Source organism: Tursiops truncatus, chromosome 15, assembly GCF_011762595.2.
Source record: "Tursiops truncatus isolate mTurTru1 chromosome 15, mTurTru1.mat.Y, whole genome shotgun sequence".
Lineage (NCBI taxonomy): Eukaryota > Metazoa > Chordata > Mammalia > Artiodactyla > Delphinidae > Tursiops > Tursiops truncatus.
The window spans coordinates 34,436,736-34,457,414 of record NC_047048.1 but is presented as its reverse complement, the minus strand read 5'-3'; the positions used below and the strand labels follow the sequence as shown (position 1 = coordinate 34,457,414).

General features: G+C 49.9%; 2 protein-coding genes across 5 annotated transcripts in view; one reads left to right on the top strand and one right to left on the bottom strand.

The window, feature by feature from the left end:
* DNAJA3 (DnaJ heat shock protein family (Hsp40) member A3) overlaps nucleotides 1–2,306 on the top strand; it is a 31,041-nt gene extending 28,735 nt beyond the window's left edge. Inside the window, exons 11-12 of one of the 2 annotated variants that reach the window (XM_033840220.2) lie at nucleotides 355–471; nucleotides 1,079–2,306. In XM_033840220.2, the coding sequence (XP_033696111.1) occupies nucleotides 355–458 (104 nt within the window). In that variant the 3' untranslated portion in view covers nucleotides 459–471; nucleotides 1,079–2,306. The remainder of the gene's footprint in view (nucleotides 1–354; nucleotides 472–1,078) is intronic. The other variant, XM_033840222.1, reaches the window with a different exon arrangement.
* A 2,491-nt stretch (nucleotides 2,307–4,797) lies between these two features.
* Nucleotides 4,798–14,605, bottom strand: NMRAL1 (NmrA like redox sensor 1). 3 transcript variants are annotated; one of them, XM_019928851.3, is made up of 6 exons: nucleotides 14,310–14,592; nucleotides 14,078–14,151; nucleotides 10,526–10,764; nucleotides 7,623–7,872; nucleotides 6,165–6,355; nucleotides 4,798–5,086 (listed from the first exon to the last, which is right to left on the bottom strand). In XM_019928851.3, the coding sequence occupies exons 2-6, from the start codon at nucleotides 14,115–14,117 to the stop codon at nucleotides 4,907–4,909; spliced, it is 900 nt and encodes a 299-aa protein (XP_019784410.1). In that variant the 5' UTR covers nucleotides 14,118–14,151; nucleotides 14,310–14,592; the 3' UTR covers nucleotides 4,798–4,906. The 3 variants fall into 3 exon arrangements, with proteins under 3 accessions (XP_019784410.1, XP_004310400.2, XP_073648479.1); XM_004310352.4 differs by having other exon boundaries at nucleotides 14,347–14,592; XM_073792378.1 differs by lacking the exon at nucleotides 6,165–6,355 and having other exon boundaries at nucleotides 14,310–14,605.
* Nucleotides 14,606–20,679: the final 6,074 nt, after the last annotated feature.

The window sequence follows — 20,679 nt, the reverse complement described above, 5'->3', positions numbered from 1 at the left end:
TAAGGATTGAACGAGCTAATGTGGATGCCGTGTGGCCTGGCCCAGAAGACATCTGGCACTTGGCTCTATTTCTATTACGGTTGTTAAGGTAGAGACAGCTCCTTTTTGTCCCTTTCTATTTCTTGTCTTCCTTTCGAGGGCCAGTGACTCGAGGAGCAGTTGGGATGCTCCGAAGTGCTGAGTCATCTGACAGGCGGGGCAGCCCTGGCCAATCGGGGTGCAGCCCCCTCTCCTCTCCGGGTGGCGCTTGGTGGCTCCTTCAGTGGCGAGCCCTGGGTAGCCAGGCGGGACCTGGGATGGGACACATGGAGGTGTGCGCCCTTGACCCCAGTTCTCTCTGCTGTTTGTGCCCAGGTGGTAGCACCATGGATAGCTCCGCAGGAGGCAAGGCTAGGCCTGAGGCTGGGGAGGACAAGGAGGGACTCCTTTCCAAACTTAAGAAAATGTTTACCTCCTGATATCCCAGCCGAGGTAGGAAAACCCCTGAGGTTCCTCCCCTTTTTGTTCCCCTCTGTGAACTAATCCGTTTTCTGTCACTTTAACCAGTATCGTCCCCCCACACCCAGAGTTGAAGAGGTTCCAGTCTCAGGCGTGGTGTGTCTGGCTCCCCTCAGAGTCAAGCCTCAGCCTGTGGGGAGTCAGCCGGTAGTGCAGGGCCGAACCACAGAATGTAGCCGCTTCTGCGGCTCCACTTCCTGGAGAGGTTGCTGCTTCCCAGCCCTCCTTCCACCAGCTCCTGGGGGCTCTGCGTCCTGCCGTGGTGAGGACCAGGTTGCCCACGGTCACAGAGGGCAAGTCATAGCAGAGCCAGGCCTAGAACTCAGATCTCCCCAATCCCCGCCCTGTCCTGCCTGGGAGGCACGGGGAGGTGTCAACCTTGGTTAGGGCTGGGGTGGGGGGCACTGCCAGGAGTCCTGCTTGCTCACTGTGGTGTCTCGGGACTCACTTTTTATTTGTGCTGGTCCCTGGTGGCTGGGGCTCCTGGTGCAGCTCCTTCTCAGGGATGACAGAAGCTCACCAACGGGGCGTGTTCTTCCTGCGATGCCAGTGAAATGTAACTGTTTGTGTCTTGGCTCAGGAAAACGGTCCACCGGAAACTAGGCCGGGAGCAGCAGCCCCTCCTTGTGGCCAGGGCATCTCAGATGCAGGAGGATTCCACACAGCAGCACCGAGCCCCTGCCTGCAGAGGCCCTCTGGACCACCTTGGAAACAGCAAAATCATGTGACAATGCACCTCTCCATGGAAGGGTCATGGTGGACAGCCCCTGGGCAGTAAGGCATGGCAGGTCTCAGGGCTGGTAGTTTCCTATCCATGGGTAGGTAACTTGGCCTCTTCTGGCTCCGGCAGAGTCAGACAGCTGGACATTTCTTGCAGAGCTAAAACTCTGATTTGGAATCAAATGTGGTTAAAGAATTAAAGGCCATGCTTACCGCTTAAAAATGAAGCCTTAAGTTGCACCGAGTTGTGAAGTGATTAATTTCCCTCTCAGCAAACCTCTGGGAGGTTCCAGAATGAGTCTTTCCTGACAGGGTTGTCTTTTCCAGGAACCTGGGGCATGCACGCCCCACTTGTGTCATCCACTCCTCAGCAGGGGCATCCCCTGCTAGAGTTTGTTTTAATTCCAAAAGGTACCAAGCAGCTGGAACATGGGGGCCTTGGGGGCCCGGGGTGACACATATGAAGACAGTCCCTGGAGATGCTACTCTTGATCACATGGGCCATGATCTCTGTCAGGATGGATAGTCCTTCCTCCCACCCCACTTGGGGTGGCCCCTTGTCCCCTGACAGTTGAGTTCTGTTGTTCTAAGCCGGGTGAGAGTGGAGCTCCTGCCCTTCTGCTGGACCACAGCCAGCCGTGGCCTGGGGCCGACTAACGGCCTCTTAAACCCGGAGCCCTGCCCTGCTGCCTGCCAGGGCCTTGGTTCTCACCACTCACAGTTGACCTCTGTTTTCAGAAGTGTGTTTAAATTATTCAGTGCTAAGAATCATCGTCTTTTCCTCATAAACGTTTGTTTAGGAAAGGAGAGCACAGTCTCAGCAGTTGAAGGTTCTCCACCATCCAGCCAGAGCAAAACACTGTTTCCCCAGCCTTGGCTCGTAGGATGTGTGGGTTCCATTGTGTTTCCAGATCCCCCTGCTGTGGTAAGACAGGTTAATGGAGAACACTTCTGATTAGTTCCCTTTTTGTTTTCCTTCATAATTTACTAAAATAAAGTATCTACTAGTGTCTGCTTTAGGAATGTAAAATGATTCTGTATCAATGTAAATAAGATTATCTACTACAAAGAGATATTTAAAACCTAAATTGTTGTCATTTCTTCTTTGAGAGTTCAGACAGCTTTCTGCAGGTGGCCCAGCAGGGGGTTACTGGTGGTCACCTGCCAGTCAGGTCACCCCACGTCTCTGCTGGCCTTCCTGGGGCGGCTGGAGGTAGCTGTCCTAGTCCTTGGAGTCACGTGCGCCAAGCGACGGGTGGCGCTCTGACAGGCGCTGACCCTCTCCAGCCCAGATCCCAGAGGGGGGAGGGTGCTGATCTGACGAATGTTCTAGGGTTCGGCATGTAGCTTTTTCTCTGGCAGCCTGCGATTTGAGAGACGTGCAGTGTGGCCTACTTAGGTCCCTACAGGTCACCAGCTCCCTCACTAGATTTTTTTTTTCCTCCATTATTTTCAGAGGAATATTAAGGTATATTTTTGTGTTGCAGTGTTAGTCTGGGCTGTCTCACAAAAGCCCAAGTGCTGTCATGGCTGGAGTGGGCCCCGAGCATATAGCTCTGCCCCACTCTGGGTTCTGGGCTGAGCAGGTTGAGGTGTGAGGGCACTGCTGGGTTGGGTGAAGAGGCTGGGAATACCTGTTGGGTGAGAAAGGGGCTCAGTGACTTCCTGCCAATTTCCAAACTTGTCCTTCATTGAACAGAAGTTTGTCAAGTGCCTGCTGTGGACTCAGTATGGGCCTGGAAGGATCCTAGACCCCGGGGTATGGCGGTGGGGAGCTAGATGGTTTCTCTCGTGATAGCTTAGGTTTTCTTCCTGGAGAAGCCAACCGAAGTCCCACTCATGGCCTGTCTTCTGAAAACAGAAGCCTAGACTTTGAAAGGGAAAAGTGGATTTTCTTTCTAGCGAGACATCTTCATTGCTGTACTGAGGCGTCCTCCCCTCAGATGGTCAGAAGGTGGCGGGGCAATATCTGTAGAATCAAGCGCCACTCAAGGCCTGGACTGGATTTGGCTTATTCCCACAGCTGGATCCTGAGACGTGTCTTCAGACAACTTTGCAGCCCGAGGTGGGGCTGTAGTGTGAGGTGAGGTATTTAAAAATACAAAAGAGTATCTCCAGGTCCCTGAGCCTCTGGGGATCGAGAGGAGGAGAGGTAGATGGTGTGAGCATTTGCTGAAATGTTTGGAGCGTGGACAAGGGAAGGCATTGGAGGCTCACAGGCCTGACCATGTGAGCCCAGGGGAGTCAGACACCGCTTCGCACAAATGCCCTTACGTTGCCTTCACCACAGCCTGGCCAGGGGGCACCGGGTGAGCAAACAGACCCAAGAGGCTCGGCGACGTGTCCATGGCCTGCTTGTGGAGGAGGAGCGGCTGGAGCCTGGCATCAGCTCCCTGCAGTTCGCCCTGGACCTGGACCTGGACCTGGCACAGCAGGCTCTACCCAGGCTTGGTACTGGCCAAGGGCTGCTCCAGGATCTCGGCACGGTGAGTCATAGCCCCAGCAGGTGAGTTTCCCACGCAGGGGCCTGGGGGACTTGGGCATCACAGGGCTGGACACAGATGACCTCTCATGTTCTCTTGCTGACATGGGTGGGCTTGGAAGCCCATGTCATCACATCCTTTTCCTCCTACCCTGCCTGGGAGGCTGCTCCCCTCAGACCGCAAGCTGGCCCTGTCCCACTAAAGTGGGCCCCTCCTCCAGTGTTCCTCATTCCTCCTGCTCTCTGCAACCCTATGTCAATCTGCAGTCATTCTGCAGATTTGTATCTGGCTCTCTTGCTAAACCAGGCTCAAGGCAGGGCGCATACTTTTCTGGTGAACATTGTATTTAGGGCCTAGCTTACACTGGTAGGTTGTCAAAGAAGTGCTTTTTCAGTGACTCAGTTAATGAACAGATCGAATGAGTTTGGCTGCCCTGCTCCCCTTTCAATGCCTCTGCGGGTCCTGAGGCTGAGGCGGGGTAGTACAGATGCTGGTGGAGGTTTCACAAGTCCACGCAGACACTGGTCAGTCTGCCGGCTGTGTCCTCTGGGCCTTCATTTCTCTTCTGTAAAGCAAGCAGTAGAGGGAAACGGTCCAAATGCCTGGGGAGCTCAACCCACCAAGTAGGGCTGGGTGGTTATTTCTCTGGTTTCCCTTCCCAGCCTTTGCTGCGGGCGGTGTCACCTTTTCTCAGCAGTGTCCAAGTCTTATATGACCTGGGGTCCACAGAACTGCCACGTTCCTTCAAGGGTTTCTTTCCAGCCTGTTTTGCGATCACCCACGTCTCGAGGCCTCTGCACCCGGGGGCCCAGGAGGCAGGAAAAGAGTGTGGGAGAAGGGGCCGGTCTTCCTGCCCTAAAACTCAAAGAAGGAACACGTGGGTGGCTGCACTCACGTTCTGGAGAGGAACGGCATGTGTGCAGGGGTGTCAAATGTTGCTCCTGGCTGGCGGGCGTAGGGGGGGTCCTCTCAGCCCCCCCCCACTTGACTGGGCCCCCCACCACTTTATGCTTCCTGTTGGAACTTTCATGTCCTCAGGCAGCTGCCACCCCAACCCCAGTCCCTGAAACAAAGCACTTTTCTTTTGGAAGCCATCTGTGAGAACAATGGCCTTTATTTAAAAAATAAACTTTCTTGTAACACAAGAAAGGATCACTGTGACTATACCTCCCGTCCCCCCAGATGGGGTTGAGAGGTGGGCAGGGTCACAGTCCTGCAAAGTCCCCTTTGTGCTGCTCCAGCCACTGGTCCAGCGTCCTGGCCTTGGGGTTGAGCCTCAGGCTCAGTTCGATGTTGCGGTCAGGTTTCAGGGCATAGAAACGGAACATATTGGCCAGGTCCTGGGCGCCGGGGAAGCCAAGCTTCTCGTAGTCCTCGGGGCTTATCTGGAAGCAGAGGGGAGTCTCTTAGGGTCGATCGGCATCTGCAGTACCCTGACCACGCTGTTGACACCTCAGTTCCTACCTTGGTCCCCACTAAGTTCACCTGAAAACCAGTCTATTATAAAGATGAAACGTCAAAACCCACTGTTCTAGGGCAATTTAAATCCTGTTCTTCCAAGATGACGAGATGAAAACTTCTCAGTCCTTTCCAAATCAGAACTATGCTTACGTCACTTCTTGCTCAAAAAACCAAAGGTGTTCCCCTTTCCTGACCGAACTGAATCTTAACTCCTCAGCTTCCAAATCCTCCATGACTGCCTCAGGCTTTCTTTGTTTAGAGAGTAATATGCAACCATTTAGTGCATGTTTCTAGTGCGTTCATTGGGAGCATTTACAGCAATTGTTCCATTCAATCCTCACAGCAGCCCGAGGAGGGGGATACTCTCCATATACCCACTTTACAGATGAGGAAACTGAGGCAGAGAGGGGTCAGGGGCTGGGCCTCCAGTCACACACGGGTGGGTGTTAAGGGCTGGGAGCAAGATCTGAGTCCAAGGTCTGACTGGCCCGTCCTGCCGTAGCCTCTCCCCCATCATTGCTCTGCTTGGGTCTGAGGGCGCTCTACAGGTGGTTTTTGTCATTTAATGACTTGGAGTAGCCCAGATTTTCATAATGAGAAACAAGAAACAAGGCACCTGGGGGTCTGGACAGGAAGACAGAGTAGGCAAGGTGAGGAGGGGACTCTGCCAGGCCAAGAAGAGGGGACCAGGATGGGGCCTAATCCGGCCTCCTTCCCCTCCCCGAGAGAAGCCCAAGACACCCTGCGTTTTCCCTCCTTGCTTTGGCCCCTACTGTCCCCTCTTCCTGGAACCCTTCCTTACCACTTGATCAACTGACAAAACCAGAAGTTTCACTCAGTGGCCACACCTGGCTCCTAAGAACAGCACGATATAAACGTTCACAGTGAATGAATTTGGCTTTACGCTGCTCAGAGTGCTAGGGAAGCCCTAGATGCCCCTTCCCTTCTACCCACAAAGCCCCTCTGACCGCGGCTGCCAAGTCCCAAGCCTGGGCCCTCCACCTTGGCATCTCGCACGGTCTTCCTGGTATGCCTGGAGAGCAAGGCAGCGTACTCCTCCACCGTGTGCCTGCAGGTGCTGAGCCCGATGTTCTGGCCGATGTAGTCTTCGGGCATCTTCAGCAGGCTGAGCACCACGGGGCCCAGGTCGGACACAGACATGCCGTCCATGGGCACGTCACCCATGGGCAAGCCTGGGAGGGAAAGAGGGACGTGCTGGCACGCGTCTCTGAGGGGTTGGTCCCCACCGGCCAGTCGACTGGATGTGTGCACAAGCCAGCACCTGGCACGAGGCAGACACCTCCGGTGTCAGCAGGAGAAATGAGTCAGGAAATGGGACACGATCGAGCTGTGCCACCTGGCAGGCCATTCAAACCCTGGGAGCCTGGCTGTGCTCTTCCCAAGGCGGGGAGAACCCTGGGCCTGCTGCCCCTCTCAGGCCTGAGACGGGAACAAGGGGAAGGAGAGGAAGGCTTTGATAGGCACCTCTGAGAACGGGAGCTCCCAGGGTTCAGGCCCCCGTACACTTCGTCAGACCCGAATCCCTGATAGGGACGCCTGTGGTGGGGGGTGCTCCAAACACCAGCTCCACCGGCAGGAATGCTCGATCAGCTGAGGCCAGGGCTGACCCCAGAGCAGCATGACGGGTGCTGATAAACATGTTAAATTAACGAGTGACTCCACCTGCCAAGGTGTGGTCTTGGGGATGGAGAGGCAGAGCTGTGTCCTGATGAGGCACCTGGAGCGCTCAGGCCCTGCCCTATAAAATTTCCGTGGCTGCCCATTCAGATGGGCCAGGGAGCCTGCCGGGGTGGAGCCTGTTCCAACTTACAGACGGAACACAGGTGAATCTGATTATGGCTTTGCAAATCTCTGGTTATGGCTTTGCAAACCCGTGTGCCAACACAAGGACAAGACTGCTCACCAGCAGGTGAGACCCAAGCGAGGGTGAGCGGCGTTCACACAGAGGTGAGAGGCTGGGAGGGCTCAGACCCCTCCTGCTCCGCCTGCTGAGCCACCTGCATTAACCCACTGCCCCGCCGGCAGGACACAGGTCGTACATGGTTCCCTCGAAGCTGTTTACGGATTTGCAAACAGATGTTGAGAAGAAAGTGCTTTCCTATTTCGGGAAATCTACAATTGGACCTCGCTGTCCAAATCCTCTCCTTATTTATGAAGCAGTAACGATAAGCACACTCTCTCCGTAAAGCTCTTCAACAGACAAAGCACTGCATCCCCAGACTCGGCAGATTTTCCCATGGCCCCGGGGAAGTCCGAGTCATGCCCATCTCACGGGACAGGACGCAGAGGCCCAGCGTGGTCACATGCATTGCTCGCAGTCACAGCCTAACGTGAGCGAGCCAGAGCTTGGACCCAGAGCCCTCTGAGGACAAGCCCAGTGGGCCACCACGGCTCCACACGGTGAGAGGAGACACCTGAGGAAGCGGGGAGGGCACTCACTCAGCAAGTAGCTCTTTCCATCTGGGGCTTTCTGGGGCAGGAAGCAGGAGAGGAGGTTCTCGAAATAACAGGGCAGCCGCACGCTGGTCATGGGGACGCCAATGTCCCGGAAATATTCCTCCACCTCCCCTTTGCCATCAAAGTGTCCTGCTGCCAGTCTCCCTGCTGTCAGCTTCTTGATGTTCTCCAGGCCACTGTAGACCACGTAGTGCAGGCCCAGGCGCTTTGCCAGATCGGCCAGCAGCTTTCCCTGGTGGGCAGGGAAGGAGAAACCACAAAGCTCAGAGGGAGGATGTGTGTCCCCATCACAGCACTGGCTCTCCCACCCCAGAGGCCACTGTGCCCGGTGCCAAGAGCCCTCTGATAAGGCTCCCTCTTCCGTGTGCGGCTCACATGGCGCCACACGCTCTACCACGGGATTATAAGCTTCTCACCACTCGCATAGCCTTAGCGCCCCTTCTCTAGATCGTCTGGGTCGTTCCACCTTCCAGTGTACTGGACCACAGCCCACCGTGTGCCACGTGGGAGGGTGCGCACAGAGGCTTCCACCTCTGCCTGCTCTCAGAAAGCATCTTGTCCCCGTGCTGGGCCGTCTTCCTGGGAGAGCCCCAACCATCCCCTAGGGAAGTGCTACGGCTCAGCAGTTAAGCACACAACACAAACCACCTGGGCTCCAGACCAGCTCTGCAGCACACTGGCTGTGCCATCCAAGACAAGGGGTCTAACTGTTTTGGCCTTGTCGGTTAAATGGGGACAGAAACACGACCTGCTGCACAAGGCTGTGTAGGGTGCTGGATGGTGGCCTCCCAAAAGATATGTCCATGTCCCAAACCCCAGAACCTGTGAATGCCACATCATTTGGAAAAAGGTTTCTGCAGATATTTTTGTTAAGGAACTTGAGATCATCCTGGATTATCCTCCTGGGCCCTCAACCCAATGACGAGTGTCCTTATGAGAGATGGAAGAGGAGACACAGAGAAGAGGAGAGGCCTTGTGTAAACAGAGGCAGAGCCCGGAGTGATGTTGCCTCACGGAGAGCTGGTACCACTGGGCGCTGGAAGAGGCAAGAATTGGAACCTCCCTTGGAGCCTCCAGACAGGGCAGGGCCAACACCTTGCTGTTGGACTCCTGGCCTCCAGAACGGGGAGAGAATAAATTCCTGTTGTTTTAAGCCACCTGGCTTGGGGTCATTTGTTATGGCTCAGGAGGTCAGGTTGACGAGATCTGCGTGCACCAGAAAAGCTGTCTCTGTCCACTCTCTGAGATGGGCTTCCATGTAAGACTGTAACTAAAGAAAGGCTCAGGGCTAAAAACAAGTTTGGAGACCAGTGGTCCGGTCCAGTCTCCCTTTATTGTACACAGGAGGAAAGACAGACCAGCGCGGGGAAGTCACGTCCACAGCCACAACGGTGGGGAGCTGTGGATGAGGCAGGACTGAAAGCCGACAGGCACGGTCTCAGCCCAGTGCCTTTGCTGTGGCACCAGTCATACCTCCCACAAATACCTGAGTGCCTGCTACGTGACAGGCCCACCGCAAGTGTCCCCACCTTCCAAGAGACTTTAAAAAGATGCGTGTTCCTCTCACATCCCTCCCCCCACCACCTGGGCTCAATAACCACCCAACCAGAGAGAAGCTGGGTGGAAAACAGAATAAAGAGAAACAGAAAACATCTGAAAGGGGACATGGAGGACTTTTCGGAATGATGGAGATGTATTATATTTTGATTAGAATGGTAGTTACATGGGTATATTTATTTTCAAATTTCATTAAATTGTACAATTAAAAAGTTTACTTTTATTTATTTATTTTTGGCTGCACTGGGTCTTCGCTGCTGTGTGTGGGCTTTCTCTAGTTGCGGAGAGCGGGGGCTACTCTTCGTTGTGGTGCGCAGGCTTCTCATTGCGGTGGCTCCTCTTGTTGCGGAGCACGGGCTCTAGGCGCGTGGGCTTCAGTAATTGTGGCACGCGGGCTCAGTAGTTGTGCTCGCGGGCTTTAGAGTGCAGGCTCAGTAGTTGTGGTGCACGGGCTTAGTTGCCCTGTGGCATGTGGGATCTTCCTGGACCAGGGATCAAACCCACGTTCCCTGCATTGGCAGGCAGATTCTTAACCACTGCACCACCAGGGAAGTCCCTATATTTGATTTTAAGAAAATTATGGGTCAATAGAGTTTTTTAGAAAGTGTAAAGAGTCACTGGATGACACAAAGCAGATTGTGGTTGCCTGCGGCTGAGGAAGTGGGGAATGCGGAGTGACCGCTACCAGGTATGGTGTTTCTTTTGGGGTGATGAAATGTTCTGGAATTAGGTAGTGATAATGGCTGCACAACTTTGTGAATATGTTAAAAACCACTGAATTGTACACTTTAAAAGGGGGAACAGGGACTTCCCTGGTGATCCAGTGGTTAAGAATGAGCCTTCCAATGCAGGGGATGCGGGTTTGATGCCTGGTTGGGGAACTAAGATCCCACATGTCGCGGAGCAACTAAGCCCGTGCCTCAACTACTGAGCCGGTGAACCAGAACTAGAGAGAAGCCCACGTGCTGCAACAAAATATGCCGCGTGCCGCAACTAAGACCTGACGCAGCCAAAAATAAATAAATAAATACTTTAAAAATAGTAATAAAATAAAAGCTTTAAAAACAAAAGGGTGAACAGTATGGTACATGAATGATGTCTAAAAGAAGTCATCGGATGAGGAAGCGGCCACCTTCTGCCCTCATCAAAGTCTAGGAGGGCTGCATAGAAGAGGAGGGGAAAGGCCTGCAGTGTCAGTGGTCAGGCAGGGGTCAGCCCCTCTCTGGCAAGTTGGAGCTGCCCCACAAGGGCAAGTAGAGACCTGGGAGCACCTTTGAAGATGGCCTGCTCCTGCCCTGGCTTCCCCATGCCCTCCCGCCTGCCCTTACCTGCTTGACCTCCTGCTCCTGGCTGCAGTTCTCCCAGTAGTTGGTCACGATGAAGGTGGCGTGAGCCCCGATCAGGGCCAGCTCCATGCTGGCCTCATCATCCTGGTCTCCCTGCACTACTTCTGCACCTTGCAGCCTCAGCTTCTTCGCTGCCCTCTGCCCAGGGTCCCGGGTCACCACTCGGACCCTGAATGTCCCATCTTCCAGGAGTGTCCGGGCCACTGAGCCCCCCTGGGCACCTGCAGAGAGGCAGAAAGACCCGCAGGGTGGGACCAGCCTGGGAGCCTGCCAAGGGTGAGGCCCTGCAGGGAATCCTCCACCACAGCAACACACCTGGCACTTTTCACCTATGATTCCCACTGTTTTGCCTCACACAATCTTGTAACTAACAGCTTCATTGAGATAGAATTCACATACCGTAACATTCATCCTTTTATTTTAATTTTATTTTTTTAAATACAATTTTAAAACAAATTATTTATTTATTTTTGGCTGTGTTGGGTCTTCGTTGCTACACGCAGGCTTTCTCTAGTTGCGGCGAGTGGGGTCTACTCTTTGTTGTGGTGCACAGGCTTCTCATTGCAGTGGCTTCTATTGTTGCAGAGCACGGGCTCTAGGCACATGGGCTTCAGTAGTTGTGGCGCACGGGCTCAGTAGTTGTGGCTCACAGCTCTAGGGTGCAGGCTCAGTAGTTGTGGCGCACGGGCTTAGTTGCTCCGCAGCATGTGGGATTTTCCTGGGCCAGGGCTTGAACCCGTGTCCTGTGCATTGGCAGGCGGATTCTTAACCACTGTGCCACCAGGGAAGCCCACGTTCACCCTTTTAAAGTGTACAGTGCAGCAGCTTTTAGTACATTCAGAGTGTGCAACCATCATTGCAGTCAATTTTAGAACATTTTCATTGCCCCAGAAAAGAAAGTCCATACCCATCAGCAGCCACTCCCCATTTTCCCTTCCCCTTTAGCCCCTGGCAACCACTAATCTACTCTCTGTCTCTACGGATTTGCCTATTTTGGACACTTCACATAAATGGAGTCACACAATATGTGGTGTTTTGTGTCTGGCTTCTCTCACTTATGTTTTCAAGGTTCATCCATGTTTTAGCAGTCATCACACTTACACCTTTACAAAAATTTTAAAATGTATTATGAAATATTTTTTTAATATTTATTTATTTATTTTGGCTGCGCCAGGTCTTAGTTGCGGCATGCGGGTTCTTTAGTTGCGGCATGCATGTGGGATCTAGTTCCCTGACCAGGGATCGAACCCGGGCCCCCTGCATTGGGAGCGTGGAGTCTTAGCCACTGGACCACCAGGGAAGTCTGTATTATGAAATATTTAGCACATACAAAAAAGGGATACTAACACCCATAAGCCCACCGCTTAGCTTAAGAAATAAAGTATCACCTATACCTTAAAAAAAAAAAAAAAAAAGATTGAGGGGAATTCCCTGGCAGTCCAGTGGCTAGGGCTCTGCACTCTCACTGTTGAGGGCCTGGGTTTGATCCCTGGTCGGGGAACTAAGATCCCACAAGCTCTGTGGCACGGCCAAAAAAGAAAAAAAAAGAGAGAAAATTATTAAAATCATCAAAAGAAAGAAAATAAAAATCATCCATAAATATATGTATAAGAACATTGGCTGCAAATAAATAAATAAATAAATAAATAAATCCACTCCTTACCAAAAAAAAAAGAACATTGGCTGCAGTATTATTATCCATAGTGGAAGTTTATGGACAACCTAGATGTCCTTTGGTAAGAACCTGGCTAAATAAGTGCTAAATCCATACAAAAGTGATTAAAAAGAATGTGGCAGGGCTTCCCTGGTGGCACAGTGGCTAAGAATCTGCCTGCCAGTGCAGGGCACACGGGTTCGAGCCCTGGTCCGGGAAGATCCCACATGCCACGAAGCAACAAAGCCCGTGCGCCACAACTACTGAGCCTGTGCTCTAGAGCCCGCGATCCACAACTACTGAAGCCCGTGTGCCTAGAACCCATGCTCCACAACAAGAGAAGCCACTGCAATGAGAAGCCTGCGCACTGCAACAGAGAGTAGCCCCCGCTCGCTGCAACTAGAGAAGGCCTGCACTCAGCAACAAAGACCCAACACAGCCAAAAATAAATAAAAATAAAAATAAAATTACAAAAAAAAAAAAAAGAATGTAGCAGATCTGTATGCACGACTTATGTGACCACAACATGTCCTGGAGTGGAAAAGGCAAACTGAAGAACTACAACTACCCTCATACAGTACTGGTGGGAATGTAAAGTGGTACAGTCGCTTTGAAAAAGTCTGGCAGTTCCTCAAAATGCTAAACACGGTCACCATATAATCCAGCAATTCCACTCCTAGGTATAGTCCCAAGAAAATTAAAAACATATGTCCACACAACAACTTGTATGTGAAGGTTCACAGCAGCATTATTCACAATAACCAAAAGGTGGAAACAAATCAAATGTCCATAATGGATGATGGATAAACACAATGTGGTATATCCATATAATGGAATATTATTCAGCCATAAAAAGGAATGAAGTACAGATTCATGCTACAATGTGGATGAACCTGGAAAACAATGCTCAGTGAAAGATGCCAGACACAAAAGGCCATGTACTGTATGATTTCATTTATATGAAATGTCCAGAATGGGCAAATCTTTAGACAATAGACTGCCAGTTTCCAGGGGCTGGGGAAATGGGGAGTGACTGCTAGTGGGTATGGGTTTTTTGGGGGTGGTGATGAAATGTTCTAAAACTGATTGTGATGAGGGTCACAGAGCTCTGTGAATATACTAGAATTGAACACTTTAAACATGTGAAGTGTATGGTATGTGATTTATACCTCAATAAAGCTGTTATATATTTTTAAAATATATACAGTAAAGAAAAAAACAGGTGGGGTAAAAATAAAACACTCCCATTTAATAAACAGTATCTTTATATACCTAATTTGTCTGGAAGGATTCTCAAGAAACTTTTTTTTTTTTTTTTGCAGTACGCAGGCCTCTCACTGTTGTGGCCTCTCCCATTGCGGAGCACAGGCTCCGGACGCGCAGGCTCAGCAGCCATGGCTCACGGGCCCAGCCGCTCCGCGGAATGTGGGATCTTCCCAGACCGGGGCACGCGGCATGTGGGATCTTGCCGGACCGGGGCACGAACCCGTGTCTCCTACATCGGCAGGCGGACCCTCAACCACTGCGCCACCAGGGAAGCCCTACTCAAGAAACTTGACAACAGTGATGGATGGGGTTTCGGGGACAGAGGTGGGAGGGAGATTTAATTTTGATATTATGTGCAATCACCTGCTATTCAAAGCTAAGTAATTTTTAAAAAAAATTCAAAGGGAATCTGCTCTCAGGTCCTGCCCCACGGCCCCACCGTGAGTCAGGGGTCCCAGCCATCTCATCGCTCCCTCCAGGACGCCGGGGACGTCTTCTGGAGCTGAGGGGCGGGCGCCCACGCTCTGCGGGGTCGGACCGGCCTGACCTCTGCCCTGGGCTGGCCTTGGTGAGGGGTCCTGCGCCTCGGGGCCCCCGTTTGGGGTTTCGCTTACCTGTGGCTCCAAACACGACCACCAGTTTCTTGTCTGCCATGAGGCCGGGAGCCGGAAATTAAGTCCGGAGAGGTCTGAGGGCCGTGAGAGGTGCACAGTCGGTGAAGGGGTCGGGGGTGCCTGCCCGGAACGACCCCGCGCGCGCCGGGTAGGACCAAGGGGGCGGTCCGGCCGGGAGAGGTCGGGACACCGCGACCCCCGCCCCCTCGGGCCCGACCCTCCCGGGTCCTACCTGCACCCGCCGCCCGGGTCCCCCAGGTCGGCTGTACCTCCTAGCCGCGGCCTAGGTGGGAAACGGTCCGGGAAATAGGGACCCCCGGTTTTGCAGCCGAGTCCACCGCCGAGGGGAAGGATGGAAGCCTGCGAGCGGCGCCGCCCCCCGCCCCCAGCACCAGCTGCAACCTGGCAAAGTCACCCCTTCCCGGCGACCCTGCGTGAAGGGACCCCAGGCTGGCCTGCTTCCGAATCCCAGCCGTCTGGGCCCTGACTCTGCGCGGAGCTGACCCGCCACCCCCCTCCGCGGACACAGATGGTTCGTCCCAGCTCCGGCTAGACTCAGCCTCAGGTCAGAACCCGCCAGCCCGACGCCTGCGTAAACCGAATTTGTGTAAATCGGATCTAACCGAAATGTACACGCCGAGGGCTTCTTAGCCGGATGCTGGGGGTCATGACTGTGCGAAGCAAAAATAAATACATAAACACATAATAAATAAATAAAATTTTATCTTGCATGAGCATCTGAACTTTGATATACGGGTGTCACCCAAAGACAAATAAATCTATATCTGTGAGTCTTAATACCCAAGGCTCTGTTTGAGTTTTTGTATACCTGACTCACATTTGAGGTTGCTACTACTTGCCCGTTTTGAATTCTATTTAACAGGAAGGAGATCTCTCTCTCTCTTTCTTTCTTTTTTTTTTTTTTTTTTTTTTTCTTTTTTGGCCACAGGCAACGTCATGTGGGATCCTAGTTCCACGACCAGGCATTGAACTGTGCCTCTGCAATGGAAGCGGGGACGGCCAGGGAAGTCCCCAGAAAAGAGATTTCTTTGTGTTCAACTAAAACTCAAAAATGGCCCTCTCACTCCTCTTCGGAAATTTATTGCTGACTGGATAAAAGCATTCATTTTTTTCCTTTCATTCATTCCAAAATGTGTACTGACTCCTCAGGGAACGTCAGCTTCCTGACAGTAAACATTCTGTGTTCACTGCTGAGTTCCCAGCACTTAAAATAGTACCTGGCACAAAGTAGTCGCTCAATAAATATTTGCTGACTGACTGGTTGTCTAAACATCTACTAGGAACTGGAGTCACAGGGAAATCAAAGTAAAACTGGTGCTGTTTTCCCGAATCTAATAGTGGAGATAACCCACCAGGTAATGTGTATTTTATGTATGTAAAATATTGGTCTTTATGTGTTGTAAGATGCATTTATTTTAATAAATACTCATTTATGTTTGTGTTTACAAGTGAAGGTGGTGTCTAAATAGAATGTTTAAATCTTGCATTGTCTCCACACCCTGTTATGTATGTCTCTGAGCTCAGACTGCAAAGTTTGCCAATACCTTCCTCCCACCACCTTAGATAGGGCTGACTCCTACTCATTCCTTAATGCGCCACATAACCACCACTTCCTCCAAGAAGCCATCCCTGACCCCTAGGCTAGGGTAACTACTATTTCACTCCCATCTCTATTCCACTGGCAACATTGTCTCTACCATATTAGACCCAGGGCTTCTTAAGAGCTGGCCCCATGTCTTTTTTGTCTCTATCTCTCTCCCTCCTGGCACAATGTCCAGCACTTAGTAGGAACTCAATAAATACTCACTAAATGGAACACAAGTGCATATTATTCTGATAAAAGATGCGGTTTTTCTTTAACTGCATGGGTTAAACCACAAAACTCGATGTTCCGAGGTCTCCACTTTAAGGAAATAAATCCAAACAAGGAGATCCCTAGTGGGACCAGCTGCATAATATGCAAGGCCCAGTGAAAAAAGAAAATGTGGGGCTCCTTGTTTTAAAATTACCAAGAACAGTGATAGCAGAGCATTAAACCAAACCCAAGGTCCTTCTGAGCCTGGGACCCAGTATGACTGCTCCAGTCATAAGCCCATGAAGTTGATTGGCCCTGGTCCCTAGGTTTGAGAGTAGCAGCCCAGGGCCACGCTGGGGCCTGAGCAACTCCAGTGCCCTTTGGCCTTGCTGAACCTGAAGCTTGGAAATCAGTGCAGGCAATGAGTGGCAGGGAACAGCATCTCTGCCCTGGGCTTCTGGTCAGTGGTGCTGGTGCCAGGGAGCTGTCCTGAAGTTGGTGGGCAGACAGGCAGCCTGGGCAAAGGTCTTGTTTCTTGAAGCCCCAGCTACCCACCTCAGGCGGTTCCCTGAGGCCTGAGGGAAGAGATTTGGCTATTGACTGGCATATGATCAGCCGTGACTCGGCACCTCCTGTGGGACTTTATATCTGACAAAGGACTTCCAGCAAAGCACTTGCCAGCAGCTCACTCAGCCAAGCGACATGTACTAATGATGATAACAGTGGGAACCCTTCTCTGGGCTTCTCCTACATGTCAGGCACAGACTTAGCCCCACATTATCTCATTTTTAACTCTAGAGCAACCCCTCCTTCAATCAGTGCCACTCGATTTAATTCAATTTTACGTGTGCGTGTTTGGGGCAGGGGGCAGTTTTAAGATTCATTCATTTTTTTTCTTTTTTTTTTGGCCACGCAGCATGGGCATGCAGGATCTTAGTTCCCTGACCAGAGATGGAACACATGCCCCCTGCAGTGGAAGCACGGAGTCTTAACCACTGGACCGCCAGTGGTTAAGATTCATTCTTTTATTATTTTTTTAAGTTAATCCTGTTGTGTTTTTTGGGTTTTAAAAAAATATTTATTTATTTATTTGGCTGCACCAGGTCTTAGTTTTGGCATGTGGGATCTTTGTTGCCGCATGCGGGATCTAGTTCCCTGCCCAGGGATCAAACCTGGGCTCCCTGCATTGGGAGTGTGGAGTCTTAACCACTGGACCACCAGGGATGTCCCAAGATTCATTCTTTTAAATTTGATTTTGATAGCATAATGCATTTATTCATTCTCATAAAAAGTTTAAATGGTACAGATATATAGCACAAGTGAGCCTTGACATCCCTCTGTCATTCTAGTGTGTAAACCTTCCCTCTTTTGGATGCATTTACATGCCTAAACATGAACATGTAGAAAGATAACATTTTGCAGTTAAAAAAATAAAACAGAAAACAATTTTTAATATAAAAAATAAAAGGGATTGTTGACTAAAAAAATTAAATAGTCAATCTAAGAAAGAAATGGAAAATTTTATTCTCATCAACCTGAGCTCTGAGAACTGTTCCAAAGAGGTAAGGGAGGAGGCCAGAATATATGTGATTTTGATGAAGGGTTACATGCAGTCAAGCACACATCCTGGGAGAAGCCTACTGCTATTCATGAGGAACAGATATCTTAGTTAATTGTTTTAGTGCTTTTCTAAGTATGGGAAGATACAGGAAACTGGGTTCTTAAAAATTTCTCCTGAAAATATCTGAGGGCCATTTCTGTCAGTTTTCCTAGAGCACAAAGTGCCTCATCCTGATCTTTGCTCTTTCAGGGTGGGTTGTAGGTCAGTGACTCTAGTGGCTAATGACAATTCTTGTAGAACTGGCTGGTGGGCAACATTCTTTATTTTACAATCTCCTCCCTTTCAGTCTTAATTTCAACCAAGTTTTGGGAGGCATTTTGTGACCAGTTTGTCCCATGGAACTAGGAATGCTCATTCTCAGGTCAGGATTTCATTGATAGGCCACTTAATGTACTATTACTGGACTAGGCCCTGCTTAGAGTAGTCAAAAGCCTCTGGACCACCTGTCTTACAGTCTGTCATGGTCAAGGAAATGATTCCCTCTTGTTGCTTCTTCCCATATGTAGAGTTATACTATTACAATCATTGATCTTCTAGAACTATATATAAGGTCAATTGTTTCAAGTTGCTTAATCGTCATTAATTTGATCTGAGGCTCAGTCACACATTTGGTAATGCAAGAAACATTAATCTTGTAAACGTAGAATACAAGTAATTCAGCTAGTTACATTAATAAAGTCATAAATAAATATTTAAGCTAAGAACTTCCATTAGGTGCAACCCAGTATCTCCCCAAGATATCTGCATCCTGACCCCTTACAGGATTGAGAAAGGAATGTTATGGTCTCAGGAATTTCATGACTGGCTTCAGAAGGGGAAAAATTGGTATTTATGGTTGAGCAGGTATTTCTGCCGCTAGGGAGGGCTGGTTAATGCATAAAGCAGATACACATAATGCACACTAGAGGGGAGGGAGGAGGCCCAAACAGAATTTTTTTTTTTTTTGGCAAAGTTGTGAAGCTTGTGGGATCTTAGTTCCCTGACCAGGGACTGAACCCGGGCCCTCGGCGGTGAAAGCGCAGAGTCTAACCACTGGACGGCCAAGGAATTCCCAGAATTTTTCTTGTCTCAAAATGTGAATTTTTACTTCATCAGTATCATATTGAATATATTTTTCCCCCGAATTTTATTATGAAAATTTGTGAACATAAAAAAAACTTGAAAGAACTCTATAGTAAGCAGCTATATATTAATACCACTTTCATTCTTTTTTTTTTTTTTTTGGCCATGCCATGTGGCATGTGGGATCTTAATGCCCCGACCTGGGATGGAAATCGCACCCCCTGCAATGGAAGCATGGAGTCTTTTAAAATTTTTTTAATTATTGTTTTAAATAACAACAATTTATTTAGTTTTTAAAATAAATTTATTTATTTATTTTTGGCTGTGCTGAGTCTTTGTAGCTGCGCGAGGGTTTTCTCTAGTTGCAGTGAGCGGTGGCTACTCTTCCTTGCGGTGTGAGGGCTTCTCATTGAGCTGGCTTCTCTTGTGGAGCACGGGCTCTAAGCCTGAGGGCTTCAGTAGTTGTGGCTCTTGGGCTTAGTTGCTCCGTGTCATGTGGGATCTTCCTGGACCAGGGATCAAACCTGTGTCCTCTGCATTGGCAGGCTGATTCTTAACCATTGGACCACCAAGGAAGTCCAAAGGGCAGAGTCTTAACCACCGAACCTTCAGCGAAATCTCACCACTTTCATTCTTAACATTTTGCTATATTTGCTTTATCAGATATCTATCTAGCCATCAACTAATCTTATTTTTTTATGTTTTTTCTAGTGAGTTGCAGACATCAGTACTCTTTTTTTGTTTGCGGTACGCGGGCCTCTCACTGTTGTGGCCTCTCCCGTTGTGGAGCACAGGCTCCAGACGCGCAGGCTCAGCGGCCATGGCTCACGGGCCCAGCCGCTCCGCGGCATGTGGGATCTTCCCGGACCGGGGCACGAACCCGTGTCCCCTGCATCGGCAGGCGGACTCCCAACCACTGCGCCACCAGGGAAGCCCCATCAGTACTCTTTACCCTTTAACACTTCAGCACACACATTGTTTAGAGTTCAATATTTGTTTTTAAGATTAAATTTACATACTATCAAATGTATTTTAAAAAAATTTTATTGGAGTATAGTTGATTTACAATGTTGTTAGTTTCAGGTGTACTGTAAAGTGAATCAGTTACACATATACATATAACCACTCTTTTATTAGATTATTTTCCCATATAGGTCATTACAGAGTATTGAGTAGAGTTCCCAGTGCTATACAGTAGGTCCTTATTAGTTACCTATTTTATATATAATAGTGTGTATACGTCAATCTCAATTTCCCAATTTATCCCCCCCCCCCCCAGCCTTTTCCCTCCTGGTAACGGTAAGTTTGTTTTCTACATCTGTGACTCTCTTTTGTAAATCAGTTCATTTGCACCATTTTTTTTTAAATTCCACATGTAAGAGATATCATATATTTGTCTTTCTCTGTCTGACTTACTTCACTCAGTATGACAATCTCTAGGTTCGAATGTATTTTTGTATTTTCCTACAACTTGCTTTTCCCCCTTCTACTTGATGTCCGCCCTTCCTTTTTTTTTTTTTTTTTTCGGAATCCTAGTTCTCCGACCAGGGATGAAAGCGGCCGAGTCCTAACTACTGGACCGCCAGGGAATTCCCTGCCCTTCCTTTTTATTCGGCACAGCTCTGTTGAATAGATGTGCCCCTGTCAACCCCAACCCCATCGTCTTTTGATAGACGTTAAGGTTGTTTCAAGGTTTTCACCGAAATGCTGTTGCAATGACCTTCCTTGTTTGTGTCTCTTGGGGTTCTTGTGTTTCTCTAGAACAGCTACCCAAAAGTGGAAGTACTGGATCAAAGAGAATGCCTATTCTGAATTTTAACAGATATTTTGCCAAACTGTTCCCCCTTTCCCAATAACTCCCGCAAATACCGCTCATTCCCCACACCTTTGCCAGTACCGGACAATACGAGTCTTTTAATCTGCAGCCAGTCGCGTGGTTAAGGAAATGACGGGAAACCAGTGTGGCTGAAACAGAAGGGACAGGTGGAGCCCAGTGTTAGATGAGCCTGAAGAGGATGTGACAAAAGGCAAGAAAAGCGCCTAGCCCCGAGACGTCCTCATAAACACCCCCTCTAATGAATGGATCATTCAGTCGCAAGCACT

Excerpts from the sequence above, each read along its gene's own strand:
- NMRAL1 (XM_019928851.3), bottom strand. The coding sequence starts at position 14,117 with ATGGCAGACAAGAAACTGGTGGTCGTGTTTGGAGCCACAG. Across the intron at positions 7,873-10,525 it reads AGGAGCAGGAGGTCAAGCAG|GGAAAGCTGCTGGCCGATCT; the intron begins GTAAGGGCAGGC and ends CCTGCCCACCAG. Across the intron at positions 6,356-7,622 it reads TGGAAAGAGCTACTTGCTGA|GCTTGCCCATGGGTGACGTG; the intron begins GTGAGTGCCCTC and ends TTTCCCTCCCAG.